General features: G+C 33.0%; 1 protein-coding gene across 1 annotated transcript; it reads left to right on the forward strand.

Moving 5' to 3' along the window:
- Nucleotides 1-3,267: 3,267 nt before the first annotated feature.
- Nucleotides 3,268-15,900, forward strand: LOC141291966 (prolyl 4-hydroxylase subunit alpha-2). Its single transcript, XM_073823955.1, has 13 exons — nt 3,268-3,359; nt 5,500-5,651; nt 7,231-7,362; nt 7,568-7,759; nt 9,836-9,993; nt 11,032-11,208; nt 11,810-11,880; nt 12,792-12,891; nt 12,974-13,024; nt 13,150-13,209; nt 13,295-13,363; nt 13,459-13,555; nt 15,172-15,900. The coding sequence occupies exons 1-13, from the start codon at nt 3,268-3,270 to the stop codon at nt 15,240-15,242; spliced, it is 1,422 nt and encodes a 473-aa protein (XP_073680056.1). The 3' UTR covers nt 15,243-15,900.
- Nucleotides 15,901-16,269: the final 369 nt, after the last annotated feature.

The following is a 16,269-nucleotide window of genomic DNA, read 5'->3' on the forward strand; positions in this document are numbered from 1 at the left end:
CTTCATTTCTCAGAATTGAGTTTATATCTTGCAGTTCTGACTTTATAACTCCCAGTTGTGTTTATATCTCGCAATTCTGACTTAACTCGCAATTGTAAGTTTATATCACACAATTCTGACTTCATTTCTCCGAACTGCGAGATTATATCTTGCAATTCTGATTTTGGAACTCACAATTGTGAGTTTATATCACAGTTCTGAGAAAAAAGTCAGAATTGTGAGATAGCGAGTCTCTTTGTTTTTTATATAATGCTGTAAATGGGCTTAGATAGATATTGTGATGTATTTGACAGCTTAGAAAACATATTATCCAAACCTGCATGTAACAGTTTTTCAATAACAATAAACAAGTTGGTGATCTTTATTAATGCATCAAACAACTTAATCTATAAAACTTTTTCAGCATATAGTTTTTTTTATATATTGTTTGATTTCTGTTGTTTCTTTAAACCAAACAACTGTATTGTAACCCTTTTGAAGTAATTAATTAATAACTATTAGCCTTTAGCCTATTGAGTTCTATATCTTGCAGAAAACAAATAGCTTTGACTGTTTTCATTGGTACAGTAGTAATTTGTATCCAAGCTGCTAACTACATTAATGGGGGTAAAGATTGATTTTGTTTTCGAAAGTAGCTAAAAGCCTCAGTGCCTCAGGTACAGTATGTGTTTATCTAATTACTTTTTATATATTGTATATTCAAATAATTTCTCATATTGATTGTGTTTATTTTTGTCAGCTACACAGTTTTATCTAGTGCCATTTGTGAAGTCTAGGTTCAACCCTGCTAGTTCTCAGATCTTTTTCACCTTAAACATTCAAATAAATTACAATTCAATTCAAATTTAAATTCAAATATCCTGTGTATCCAGAGCAACTTGTTTTGCTGCTTGATATTGCAGATTGATTTGTCTCACAATATTGTTTTAATGTATTATTTTAATTATGAACACAATGGTACATTTCATTAGTGTTTTAGTGTTTACTGTACTTTGTTACTTTTCTCATTATTTCCCTACATTATTTCCTTATTTCCCTTCGGCTTATGAACTGGACGTCTCACGCATTGCCAGAAAAAACCTTACTTCTGCATTATAAAAAATACAGTGGATATTTTGATATGAATATAATTTTCACATTGCTCCTACAAAGACGTGCCATTTTGTATTTCTACATTTATTTTAGGACTGAGGGTATTGTAAGTATATTAACTTTAGGATTATGAAAATGTGAAACGACTCGCCACAAGCACAATCTCTGTAATTATCTCTTTCTCAATTTGTTTGGTGTAAACACTCAATGCAACAACCACAGTTCTCTTTTTTTATGGGAAAACCTCAATGTTTGTGTTTGTTACCGGCTGTAATTACCTGGATTTCTATTCTGTCGTGGTGGTAAACTTGTCTAATCATAGGGGATGATTCAGTCAGACAATAACACAATTAGCTGTAATCTGTTTTCCTGAAGGTCTGACTTTACTCACAACACTCGCACTATTAGCACAGAGTCTAGTTTTGCTCTGAACAGAGTTAGACTGAACGTTCTGCTCATCTAACAGTTCAAAATGAAGGCAAAGTGGATGATTATGTTGTTATCAACCTGCTGGAGTTTTTGTGCTGCTGTGAATGAGTTCTACTCTTCAACAGGTCAGTCTGTTGTATTGCAATAAGATAATAACCCTTACGAAAAAGAAGTTTATTCAAGTGTGCTGTTAGTATACTTCTTTTAAACCAAAAAATAGGAAAGTATACTTTCAGTCTGCTTTTTATGTACTTGTGTTTTATGTACAGTGTCTTGCGAAAGTATTCATACCCCTTCATTTTTTTTTTACAATTTCTTATGTTGCTGCCTTGTTAAACTACTTTAAATTACTTTTTTCCCCACATCAATCTACACTCTCTACTCCATAATGGCAAAGCAAAACTTAGGTTTTTAACATTTGTGCAAATTTATTAAAAATAAAAAACTGAAAAGATCCTGTTGCATAAGTATTCATACCCTTTTCTGGGACACTCGAAATTTATCTGAGGAGCATTCATATTGCTTCTAGATGTTCCTACACTTGGAGTGGAGTTAAACTGTGGCAAATTCATTGGAATGAGTCTGATTTAGAAAGACACACACCTCTGAGAAAAGGTCTAACAGCTGAAAATGCAGATCAGAGCAAAAACCAAGATAACTGCCTGTAGAGCTCAGTGACAGACTTGCGTTAAGGCGATGATCTAGAGAAGAGTTCAGAACAAAATCTGCTGCATTGAAGGTTGACAGAAGCATTCTCCATAATGGAAGACGATTGGAACAACTAGGACTCTAGAAAATGTCTGTCAGCCCTCATCCAAGCTGACAGAGATGGAGAGGTGAAAAGGTGAGGCAAAGAATGGCAGATAATTGCCAAATGCAGATGTGCAAAGATGCTCACATCAGACCCAAAAAGACTTGAGGCTGTGAAGGTGCTTCAACTATGTACTGAGTTAAGGGTATGAATACTTATGCAATGTGCTTATTTCAGTGTTTTATTTGTAATAAATTTGTAAAATTTGCAAATCTGTTTTTTGCTTTGTCATTATTATGGTGTATGGAGTGTAAATTGATGTGGGGAAAAACTAATTTAAAGCAGTTTAACGTAATGCTGCAACAAAACAAAATGTGAAAAAAATGATTTTTTTTATTTATGAAACTTACCCACATTCATGTGTTGATAAAATGCATGAAGCTAGAATAAAATGTTTTTGTTTGCAAGCAGATACACTGATTTTTCTTTTGATGTTTTGTATCAAAGATATTACAAAATATATACAAATTAATATCTAAATAGGGACATAGTAGTATACTTAAAGAAAACCTATGAGTATTCTTGCAGTATAAAACTACTAAACTAGTAGTTTACTGAGACTATACAGCAATGCACTAAAAATGCTACAAGTATTTAATTAGTAAACTACCAGTATACCTCTAAGTTCACTTTTAGTATACTTGCAGTACAAACTAAACCATAGATGTGAACTAGTTGTGTTATACTTTAACTATTCTTTTATATAGAAAGTGGGCCAATTTAGTCCCAAGGAGTGTACTACTAGTACATTGATATTTGTATACTTACTAAATAAAATATACTTGAACTCTAAAATAAACTTGAAGTATACTTCTTTTTGGTAAGGGAAAACAGTAAGTTTATGACATCTCTTATCTCAACCATGTACTGTACTGTATGTTCTTGAAGAAGTGCTAAAACACCTGTTTGGAAATGAAATGCTGTCTGCAGATCATATGACTCAACTTTTTGACATTAAAAGAGAGTTTGCTAAAAGTCTTCGTGAACATATAGAAGCAGTGGAGAGCCAAGCAGACCTTCTGAGAAGGTGAGTGTTACTTAAGTCACTGCTGTACAAACAGAAAATAACGTTTCAGAAGTCAGAAATTTTAAAAAGAAAAAAGGGGAAAAAATAGTTAAAGTAATAAAATCAAGTGTCAAATTTTAATATTTAGAAAATGCATGGAGCATTTTATTAATAAAAGCATGCACATTTTGGTTATATGTTATATTAGCTAATATTTCCTTAATAATAAAATATTGTAGATTTAATTAACCCCCAATGCTCTTCGTTTAAAAGTTACATGAATACTCGCAAGAATATATTTTAGTTTAAAATCACTTTTTTTTGTATTTTGAATGGATTTCATGGTATTGAAGTATATTTAACTAGGCCTATATATTATACATTCATACATATAGTGACCCTGGAGCACAAAACCAGTCTTAAGTGGCACATGTACTGTATATTTGCAGCCAACAATACATTGTATGGGTCAAAATGATATATTTTTTAATTATGCCAAAAATCATTAGGATATTAAGTAAAGATCATGTTCCATGAAGATATTTTGTAAATTTCCTACTTTAGCTATATCAAAACTTAATTTTTGATATGCATTGCTAAGAACTTCATTTCCCAATATTTAGATTTTTTTGCACAGATTCCAGATTTTCAAATAAATGTACTTCAGCCACATATTGTATTATGTGTAAATCTCAAATTCATAAAATTGTTCCTTATGACTGGTTTTGTGGTCCAGGGATATACAGTAGTCAACATTCGAAGTGGATCAAAAAAGTTAATCAAAAGTTGTCCTAAGATAAGAATGGGTATTCTTTTTGGTTTTAGGACAAATTTGATGAAAGGTTTTGATCCACTTCGAATGTTGACTACTGTATATTGCCTATATATTTTTAAAACCTATTTAATGGAGGCAGATTTTTTTTTATTATTATTTATGCTTTAAACCACAGATACAGACAAATACAACAGATATTATAAAGTCAGGGAAACTTCAAAGAGATGCATGACCTTTACCCTTCTCAAATATTTTGAAGACTGACAGTTTTAATTGATTTTCTATTAGTCCTATGAAGAATAGTACAGAAATAGTTTTCCACTTCTTTATAAAACACTGTGAAACAGGGTTTTTTTTTTTGTTAGTAAATGTAAACTTTTGAATGTGAAACCTAAATAGTAATATAAATAGATTAATAACGAAAGCTTTATTATTCATATTATCATAATCAAAATATCCAAAAACAAATTTTCAAAATGCAAATTAAAATGAGAGCGTATCTTTTCTTTTTACAGTGCGAAAAGATGTGGGGTACATTTTCCAAGTATAAAGAGCATAAAGAGCAATTGACATCAATATCTGAGAAAATGTTTAACAGGATAGAAATGGAGGCAGTTTAGTGCCATCTGCTGGAAAGAAATAAAATCATCTGTAATACCAGAGTATACCCACTAGATGCCTGTATAACTCGATATAAATATGTGCTGTGCTTTCACTGGTTGCTAAAAGCAGCGTTAAATATAATTAATATACTAATATAATTTAATATACGTTGTTCTGTCAAAGCTTTTTTCCGGTTTTAGCATTATTATTTATTGTCAAACCTGAACTTGTATAGGACAGAACAAATGTGACCCTGGACCACAAAACCAATAGCCAAAAATACATTGCATGGGTCAAAATGATCTATCATGCGAAAAATCATTAGGATACTAAGTAAAGATCATGTTCCATGAAGATATTTTGTAAATTTTACTACTGTAAATATATCAAAACTTATTTTTTATTAGTAATAAGCATTTATACTTTGGTGTATAAATCTCAATTTTTTAAAAAGGTCACACATATTGTGTTTATTAAAATAAAATAAAATAAAAATGACCAGGAATGCTTTTTCAGAGCTTGATCCAGTCTGATCTGATTTTAAGCTCTTAGGCGAGTCCCAGTTTGGCCCAGCTTTTTCATCATTTCTCATTCATTTCCTCATTCAAACTGTTTACAAATTATTAATACTAGTTCATTTTAATGCCTCAGAAATCGTACATTAACCCTAAGAAGTTGAATCTATCAAACAATGAGACTAAGTTCAGTTTTGTATTTGTTTTAACTACAGAAGTCTGTTACAAATCTTTCAGTGTTTTAAAATTGATATCATTTATTTACCAGGGCTCTGAAAGCACTTGAGGATGACTTTGATGACTCTCGCAGAGATCCAGAGAAGTTCATCAGCAATCCTCTTGCAGCATTTCAGCTGGTGAGAAAGCTAAATCAAGTCGGGGCCGCGACGCTGGAACTTATCGAAGGAAGACGTGCAAAAGGTTTGAGGAGAAGAACACAACTCCAACGTATCATTCAGAAACTGGGCTTTCTCAAAACATATGATTGTGTTATGAATTATTAAATTGGCTTGAAAAATCATGCCAGAAACATACTAATAACTTGCTAATCATACTAGAATAATGCTAGTAATCATGATAGCAACATGCTAGAAAAATGCTAGTAACTTGCTAATCATGGTAACAACATGCTAGTAAGACCTCAGCAACCACCCTGAGTACTTAGCAACCACATAGCAACACTATAGCAACGACCCAAAGTACCTTAGCAACCCCATAGCAACACCCTTGCAACCACCCAATATACTCCAGCAACCACCCAAAGTACCTTAGCAACCACATAGCAACACCCTAGCCACTAACCCAGGTAGGATAGCAACCACCCAATGTACCTTAGCAACCACATGGCAACACCCTAGCAACTAATCCAGGTAGCCTAGCAACCACCCAAAGTACCTTAGCAACCACATAGCAACACCCTAGCAACCAACACAGGTACCCTAGAAACCACCATGGATACTCTAGCAACTACATAGCAACACCTTTACAACTACTCTGAGTATCTTAGCAACCACATTGCAACACCCTAGCAACCCCCCAAAGTACCCTAGCAACACCTTAGCAACCAACCCATGCTAGTAACATGCTAATCATGCTAGAAAGATGCTAGTAACTTGCTAATAATGCTAGAATCATGCTAGTAACATGCAAATCATGTTAGAATCATGATAGTACCTTACTAATCATGATAGCAACATGCAAGAAACATGTTAAACATGCTAGTAACTTGCTAATAATGCTAGAATCATGCTAGTAACATGTCAATCATGTTAGAATCATGCTAGTAGCTAATCATGGTAACAACATGCTAGTAAGACTCCAGCAACCACTCTGAGTACTTAGCAACTGCATGGCAATGACTCAAAGTACCTTAGCAACCGCATAGCAACTTCCTAGCAAACACCCAAGGACCCCAGCAACCACCAAAAGTACCTTAGCAACCACATAGCTACACCCTAGCAACCAACACAGGAACCCTAGCAACCACCCTGGATACCATAGAAACCACACAGCAACCACATAGCAACACCCATGCAACCACCCTGGGTACCCTAGCAACTGCATAGCAACACCCTAGCAACCACCCCCATTCTAGTAACATGCTAATCATGCTAGAAACATGCTAGTAACTTGCTAATAATGCTAGAAAGATGCTAACAACATGATAAATACGTTACCAAAAGCTTTGACCCTGTTTGCTTGCTTTTTAGTGTCTAAACTTCAAGCTGTTAAAACTACTTATTAAAACTACTTCAAATGTTCTGGCTAGGCTTTTTCAAGCCAACTTAAGTTTGATTCTATGTCTATGATTCAGGTCATAAAAAATGACTTTATGAAGACTTGTGCTGTTTTTGAGGCATCTGAGGGGCTTCATCATTGTTTTAATGGTAGATTATCGGTGAAGATCAACTGATGGAATCACTTGGAAGAGGCAAAGCTAAAAATTAAACATAATCTAACAACTGAAGTCATTGTCAGTAACATTTTTCATGTTTCACAGACACTTTGGCAAGCCTGAAATCTTCAGCTCAGGCTCTCCCCCGTGCAGGAGATGTAGAAGGTGTAGTGATGGCTTTGGTTAGACTGCAAGAAATGTACAGATTAGATCCAAGGAACATCTCTTTATTTTCTGGTGGGTTTCATGGTGGCTTTATTTGTTCTCGCACAAATAATTTTTTGATGATAAAAAATACAAAAGAATTACACTGGACTGAGTCATATCTAAGGACAAGAATGTAATGGAGATTTTAATGGGCACTTTTATCTGTGGTTTGGTTTATACAGTATTTATGGCTCTCAAGATTTCAATGATATCAGCTTGATGTGTGGCTTTTCAGAAACGAACCACAATGTAACACTGGATCCAGATGAAACTTTCCATATCGCCGTGATCTCTTCTCTCAATCGGCGCTTTCAGTACGCCGTCCTCTGGATGGAGGAAACCCTCAGGAAACTGAATGAGGGTGAGGAAGCTGTCATCACTAAAGAGGAGGTTATTTACCAGCTTGCTTCATTTTCATATGGGGAAGGTAAGGTGTTTATAAGAATGGTAATTAATTCAGAGGTTTTGTTTCACCTACAGTGTGGAAAAAATTTTTGATCCCCTGCTGATTTTACCCACTGACAAAGAAATAACCAGACTATAATTTTTATGGTAGGTTTATTTGAACAGTGTGAGACAGAATTACAACAAGAAAATCTAGAACACATTTCAAATGCATTTTAATGAGTGAAATAAGTATTTGACCCCTTCGCAAAACACGACTTAGTACTTGGTGGCAAAACCCTTGTTGGCAATCGCAGAGGTCAGATGTTTCTTGTAGTTGTCCAGCAGGTTTGCACACATTTCAGGAGGGATTTTGTCCCACTCCTCTTTGCAGATCGTCTCGGACCTTCAGCTTCCTCCACAGATTTTCTATGGGATTAAGGACTGTAGACTGGCTAGGCCACTCCAGGACCTTAATGTGCTTCTTCTTGAGCCACTCCTTTCTTGCCTTGGCCATGTGTTTTGGGTCATATCCATCCACAACCCACTTTTAATGCCCTGGCTGGCTTCAGTGTCCTGGTACTGATGGTACATGGCCCTGTCCATTGTCCCTTTGATGTGGTGTAGTTGTCCTGTCCCCTTAGCAGAAAGACACCCCCAAAGCATAATGTTTCCACCTCCATGTTTGACGGTGGGGATGGTGTTCTTGGGGTCATGGGCAACATTCCTCCTCCTCCAAACACGGCGAGTTGAGTTGATGCCAAAGAGCTGGATTTTGGTCTCATCTGACCACAACACTTTCACCCAGTTTTCCTCTGAAACATTCAGATGTTCATTTGGGCCTGTACATGTGCTTTCTTGAGCAGGATTTCAGTCCTTCACAGTGTAGTGTGTTACCAATTGTTTTCTTGTTGACTATGTTTCCAGCTGCCTTGAGATCATTGACAAGATCCTCCTGTGTAGTTCTGAGCTGATTCCTGTAGATCTGAGGTGAGATCTCACATGAAGCCCCAGACTGAGGGAGATTGAGAGTTATTTTGTGTTTCTTCTATTTGTGAATAATCGCACCAACTGTTGTCACCTTCTCACCAAGCTGCTTGGCGATGGTCTTGTAGCCCATTCCAGCCTTGTGTAGGTCTACAATCTTGTCCCTGACATTCTTGGACAGCTCTTTGGTCTTGGCCATGGTGGAGAGTTTGGAATCTGATTGATGGATTGCTTCTGTGGACATGTGTCTTTTATACAGATAACAAGCTGAGATTACGAGCACTTACTTTAAGAGAGACTTTAAGAGACTTTAATCTCAGCGTGTTGACTATAAAAGACACCTGGGAGCCAGAAATCTTGCTGATTGAAAGGGGATCAAATACTTATTTCACTCATTAAAATTAAATTTTTGACATGCGTTTTTCTAGATTGTTTGTTATTCTGTCTCTCACTGTTAAAATGAAGCTACCATTAAAATTAGAGACTGATCATTTCTTTGTCAGTGGACAAACTTATAAAATCAGCAGGGGATCAAATTATTTTTTTCCTCACTGTATATTCACATCTGATCAGCATGAATGAATGAATAAACAAACAAATAAATCAAAATAAAAAAGCTATGGTTGAAACCCCTTTATTAATAAATGTGAAATGTTTTTTAAACATTTTAATATTTACAATTTAATGTAATTCTTAAAATACATTATTTTTATTATATTATTGTATATCATTAACTAATTGTTTTGATGTGCAGGAATCACCTGATGATGTTTTCTATATTTGTAACATACAGTGGGACCTACGTTTGGTTTAATAACAGTATGAAGTCCTCCTGATGAAAGCAACAAGACTCAACCTTCTGAGTTCAAATGATCCATGTCAAACTATGTTTATTGCTTTTATTTTAAAGAATTGCATAGATTTTAAATCCAAGATTTTTATGGCCTCACACATTAGGTTCCCACTGTATGTTAGCTTCTAAACAATTATGTATAATAACGCAAATCTTAATGATGGTACATGTCAGCAGTGTACTTTACCAATAACCATCAACAACTAAATGAAGATAATTTGTAACAATTGCACTAATTCATCATCATTTATAATGCTTCTAATTTACAATCGTTCTTAGAGGCCACTAGGAGAGATCAGCTTCAGTCTGAACTGTACACACACATAATAGAGAGCATTAAGAACTGGACTGCTAAATACAGCCCTCAACTTTACTCAGCTCAGCACTCAATTGACAAAACATATGAGGCTCTATGCACTGGAAAGAAGCCTATGATGGTGAGTACAGGCTGAGAAAATCTACAACGATTCACATTCTTCATTTTCTTCATTTAGTATTTCTATAATCTTTCAAAGAATAACTTTCATGTGCACTGTAAAAAAAAAAAAAAAAAAAAAAAAAAATTTTTTAATTCGAATTTGTTGAGTCAACTTAAAACTATTTGTTACCTTAACTTCTGTTACCTTAAGTTTAGTCAATGCATTTTTACACTGTACTAAGTACCAACTTAGATATTCAAGTTGACTAAATAAAAATGTTTTTTACCTGGCTGACTTAAAATTGTAAGTTGAATCAACTCAAACATCTAAGTTGTCACTTAGCAAAACTTAATATTTCAAGTTGGCTAAACTTTTTTAAGTTGACTGAACTTTACATTTTAAGACATGGAGGGGAACAAATTATTTAAGTTGACTCAAGATTTTTTTTTTTACAGTGGCAGCTGCTTTAAAATTATAAGTTAAATTAACTCAAATATATAAATTGTTACTTAGTACAACTTAACATTTTAATTTTGCTAAACTTTTTAAGTTGACTGAACTTAAAATTTCAAGGCAGCCAGGTAACAAATTATTTTAAGTTGACTCAAGAAATTGCTTTATTACAGTGCAGCTGCCTTAAAATTTGAAGTGGAATCAACTCAAATATCTAAATTGTTACTTTGTACAACTTAACATTTTCAATTGGTTAAACCTTTTTGAGTTGCCTGAACAAATTATTTTAAGTTGACTGAACAAATAGTTATTTACAGTGTGGAATCATGTGAATGTACTGCAAGATTGTGTGTTTGCATAAATTTACAAAGCCGTTTCAAACCATAAAGTGTACCAAAGTCCTGAATTATTAATTAAGAAATTAATAAATAAATAAAAAATCAAATAGAATAATGCAATAATACACTTTATGCATACATCTACTCAAATCTAATGTTTATTAAAATAGTGAAAGCCTCATCAAATGCATTTTAACCTGTTTTCAAATGTGAAGTGTCTAATAAGATCTAATAAATGTGCGAACGTGGAGTAATGCTGCATTAGGGTTTACAGACGCCACAAAGACAGAGAAAGCTGGTGTGCAGGTACAGGACAGGAAGAGGAAACCCGCTGATGATATTTAAAGAGGAAGTGGAGTGGGACGAGCCTACGATACTGCGATACCATGACTTTCTTTCTGAAGGAGAAATCGACACCATCAAAACACTGGCCAGGCCAAAGGTACAGGAAAAATTCAGTGTGTGTGTGCACTGTAAAACACTCTTTGTCGAGTCAACTTAAAATAATTTGTTACCTGACTGCCTTAAAATTTTATGTTCAGTCAACTCAAAAAAGTATAGTCAACTTTTAAATGTTAAGTTGTGCTAAGTGACATCTTAGATATTTGAGTTGATTCAACTTAACATTTTAAGGCAGCAGGGCAACAAATTTTTTTAAGTTCAACAAATTGTTGTTACAATGCGCACAGTCTTAAAAATAAAGGTTCCAAAAGGGTGTTTTTGTAGTAATGCTATAAATGAGCCATTTCAGTGAACAGTTCCTAAAAGAACCATTTTGAAGAAAAAAATAATTTAAATAGTCTTTTTCAACTATAAAGAACCTTTTCTGCATTTGAAAGCTTCCATGGATCTTCAAGGTTCTTCATAAACCCAATGATTCCAATAAAAACCTTTATTTTTAAGAGTGTATTTGTAGGAATGGGAATTACATGATATTATTAACTGATGTTATTGACAAGTAGTTGTACCATTTTTTATATTAAATATAATAAGTAATTAATCATGTTCATCTAATTCAACACATCTCTGTTTTTTATATTTAGCTTTCCAGAGCTAAAGTCATAGATCCAGTCTCTGGGGAAAAAGTTTCTGCTGCCTCTCGTGTGTCAAAAAGGTGCAAGCCTAAACAACAAAACTAAACATTTGTCTTCATTTATTCACACTCCTGTCTTTCCAAGTAATTTTTATTTCTTTATACATTTTGTTTTTAGATATTTCGATTTTTTTTTTTTTTTTTGGTTTTGGTCTATCTCATACAACAATAAATGTGTATTTAAATATATTTTAAAATACAAAAATGGACAAAAAATACATTTGTTAAAATTATAAATATTCTTTCTACCAATATATTTTGGGTCATTACAAAAATAAAATTAGTATAAATATATATTTTTAAAAGCATTTTTGTATATTTCAGTCCAAGAAAATACATGTCACATTTAAAGAATATATAATATTACAATAAATTTTTTCTTTAAATGTGATGTGCATGTATTTTCTTGGGCTGAAATGTATCGATTCCTATATATAATAAGGAATTTCTTATAATAAAGGAAATACATTTTGGCATATGAGGGTTGAAACTAAATATATTTTCTATTTAAAAATATATATTTAATTGTATTAATACAATTTTATTATAAAAAAAGCATACAGTATATTTACAAAAATATGTAAAAGTGTTTTAAAGGATGTATTTTTAAAATGTATTTGACTTTTTTCCGCTGAATGGGATGCACTGGAAGTCAGAGAGCTTAAGTGTTGTTTATTTTTAGCATTTTTCAAAGCGTCTTACTTTGTGTTATGCAGAATTGCTTGCAGTTTTGGAACCACATGAGGGACTTTTGTTTTATTTTTAGATAGAGTATCACTTTAAAAATGCATGTGATTCTTAGATTTTCTCACAAATATAGCATGACTAGTTTTTTTTAGGTTGTTAAATCTTTTGTATGACAAACTTATTGCACATTTTTGCCTGTTTGATGTATGGTAGTTCCTAACATGGCTGTCTTCTCCATCTCTCAGCGCGTGGCTCTCTGAACACGAACATCCCACGATCACTCAGATCAACCGGAGAATCGCTGCTGTCTCTGGTCTAGAAATGGAGACAGCAGAGGATCTCCAGGTGTTTATTTCACCAAATCACTCTTTGGTTGAATTCCAAGCATAAATGGTTACAGTTCAGTCAACTATTTACTCTTTTACAGATTGCAAATTATGGAATTGGAGGCCAGTATGAACCACATTATGACTCAAAGGTATTTCATGAAGGTGTTAACCTTTGTAAATATGTGTTATTGTTATTCCTCTGGTCCTGTTTGAAGATATACTGTATAATAGAGCATATACACTTTTTATTTAATAACTTTGTGTCTTTTCACAGTTGACCAATGACTCAGACTTCCAGCTCAGAGGAGGCAGGATTGCTACTGTTCTAATCTATGTGAGCAAGTATAAACTAACCAATTATTTTATCAATTTAAATAATCGCACTTTCAGATCATTGACAGTCATTAGTTTTGTTGTAGATGAGTGATGTAGACATCGGTGGAGCAACAGTGTTTCCTGATGTTGGTGCAGCTCTTCAGCCAAAGAGAGTCAGTTGAAGCAGCTTTATTTATGCACACAGTGCTAACAACTGACTTTACTTACACTAACAGGTGTTCACATGTGTTCTCATCTGTTTCATAAGGGTACAGCAGTATTGTGGTTTAACCTGCTGAGAAATGGAAATGAAGACGGCAGAACTTTGCATGCAGCGTGTCCTGTGTTTGTAGGCAGTAAATGGGGTAAGTGCTCTGTGAGGCTTGTGTTATGCAAGTTAAGTAATTATATTACTTTTTCCAAGTAACTAGTAAAGTAACTCATTGATTTTAATTGACAAGAAAATATTTGAGTTACTTTTCCCCCATTTATTGATTAAAAGCTCTCCTGTCCCCATGTTGAGAGAAATTGTAAGATGTTACTTTAGTTCTAGAATAAATGTGAACATGCATTAATTCATCTCACTCACTAAACAACAGATCCAGTGTTCCTCAAAATGAATAAAAACTGCTAAATTCAACGCAAACCTGCAATAATTAAATATGTTCAATAATACAAATATCCTTTATGTATTTAATCCCATTTTATTAACTGATGTCTTTGCTGCTGGCCTTCGATGATCCAATTTATCCATACTAATAAGCAAAAATTACTCAAGATAATCTAACATTTGTTTGCCCTTTTTTTCTATTGCTGAAGAGTTGACATTGTTACTTCTTTTGGTGTAAAAAGGCTTTTTCATTTGCCAAAAATAGAACTTTTTATATTTAAAAGAAACAAGCAAGCCCTGCCCAGATTTAAAAAGTAATGCAAAAGTAACATAATGTGTTACTTTGTATAAAAAGTAACTAAGTAACGTAATTAGTTACTTTTTTTAGGGAGTAACTCAATACTGTAATGTATTACTTTCCCCAACACTATGTGTTATACAAATGAGAAATCAAGACCAACACAATCAAAATCAAAAGAAAAACAAATTTTGCATAATGAGAATTAATACTTTTATTATTTAATCAGTACTTATAGGAAAAAATGCAATGAAAGAATTGCTTTTGAAGTGAAAAGTTTACAGAATCTGTAAAACATGAATTATTTTAGCATATTAAGAGGGATCATAGAAAATGCATGTTATTTTTTATTTAAAGAGATGTCTTAAAGAGGCATTTTTCCTTTTTTGGAATCAGGAAAGACCTATTTAGAAGGTTTTTCTTAAAAAAAAATTATGGAAATTTTAATAGTAATGCCAAGGGACCCAATATGAGTATTCAGATGCAGGGAATCCTTTAGAAAATGTCATAAATGAGAAAAAGCAGTACAGTGGCTCATTATATGATCAGTTATATATAGAAATGGTTATTGTTCTTTAAAAAACAGCATTATTTTACACAACTTTTACTCTAGTAACTCTAGTCTATACTCTATATGTGACCTGGGACCATAAAACCAGTCATTAGGGTCACATTTTTTGAAACTAAGATTAATCCATCTTCTGAAAGTTGAATAAATAGCTTTCGATTGATGTATGGTTTGTTAGGATTAGGATTAGGAGTGAAAAGTTTATTTTAGCGTATTAAGAGGGATCATAGAAAATGCATGTTATTTTTTATTTAGTACTGACCTGAATAAGATATTTCACATAAAAGATGTTTAAATATAGTCCATAGTTTGACTCCATAATTTTTTTATTCCATAAAAAATGGTGTATATGTAATGGTGTATATGCATATATGTAAAAATTGAAGGTTGCCACTTTTTGCAGTGTACTGGAAATTTAAGAGAGCTTTCAAGCATCCAGGTCTAGAAAGACATTCTGTTCTTTACGCACTGTAAAAAACTGCTTCCTTTGAATTCCTCATTCTAGTTGCCAACAAGTGGATTCGTACTTATGGCCAAGAGTTCAGAAGAAAGTGCTCTATGTTCAGTCAGATCTGATTAGAAGAGCCAAAGCAGACTGCACACAAACAGCCATTATCCAAGTAATGACACACAGTTAAGAGACAATGTGACGTCATGGCAAACATCGATTCACACAGTAATTGCAATGCTATAGTTTATTTTATTTTATTTTTGTGATGTCATTTTTCTTACTTTTAAAAATGTAGTGGGTTGTAACAATTGAAGTATTTGAATTAACATGCATATATTTAGTAACGATGCAGGAAAAAAAATAAACATTTTTATTTATTTTATTTTTTAGATTATTTTAAATCATTTTCTTACATTTAATTGCTTTAAATAAAAAATGTAGTGGATTGTAACATTTCAAGTATTTTCATTCAAATGTATACAGGGGCGGACTGGGACAAAATTTCAGGCCGGGAAATCTCACACTTATCCAGGCCATTTCACACACCTACACCAAATTTTGAAACCACGGACAACAATAATTTTTTATATGGCCAGTCATCATCACCACATAAAAAAAGTTTAAATCGACTGGCTAAAATAATTAAAGGTTATCTGTTGAACTTTCAATCTCCTTTTTAGTTTTTTTAATCTCTCTGTCTCTCATGTGTGTTTACTTTTTTAACTAATTGTCTTGTATCTGTCACTTTTTTCATCAACACATCTTAATTTTCATTTTATTTTATTTTTGTGATATCATTTTCCCACATTTAATTGCTTTAAATAAAAAAATGCAGTGGGTTGTAACATTTGAAGTATTTTCATTAAAATTTATATATTTAGTGACCATGCAGGGGAAAAAAAAACATTTTAATTTAATTTTATTTTATTTTATTTTTGTTATATAATTTTCCTACATTTAATTGTTTTAATAAAAAAAAAATGCAGTGGGTTGTAACATTTGAAGTATTTTCATTAAAATGTATACATTTAGTAACCATGCAGGAAAACAATAAACATTTTTATTTTATTTATTTTATTTGATTTGATTTGATTCTTGTGATATAATTTTCTTACATTTAATTGCTTTAATTAAAAAAATGCAGTGGGTTGT

The sequence above is a fragment of the Garra rufa genome, chromosome 19 (assembly GCF_049309525.1).
Source record: "Garra rufa chromosome 19, GarRuf1.0, whole genome shotgun sequence".
NCBI classification, from domain to species: domain Eukaryota; kingdom Metazoa; phylum Chordata; class Actinopteri; order Cypriniformes; family Cyprinidae; genus Garra; species Garra rufa.

Bases quoted from the DNA above. Each gene is read 5' to 3' on its own strand.
- LOC141291966 (XM_073823955.1), top strand. From the start codon at position 3,268: ATGACTCAACTTTTTGACATTAAAAGAGAGTTTGCTAAAAGTCTTCGT. The intron at 7,760-9,835 runs GTAAGGTGTTTA...AATCGTTCTTAG, and splicing joins TTCATTTTCATATGGGGAAG to AGGCCACTAGGAGAGATCAG. The intron at 11,209-11,809 runs GTACAGGAAAAA...TTTTATATTTAG, and splicing joins AAACACTGGCCAGGCCAAAG to CTTTCCAGAGCTAAAGTCAT.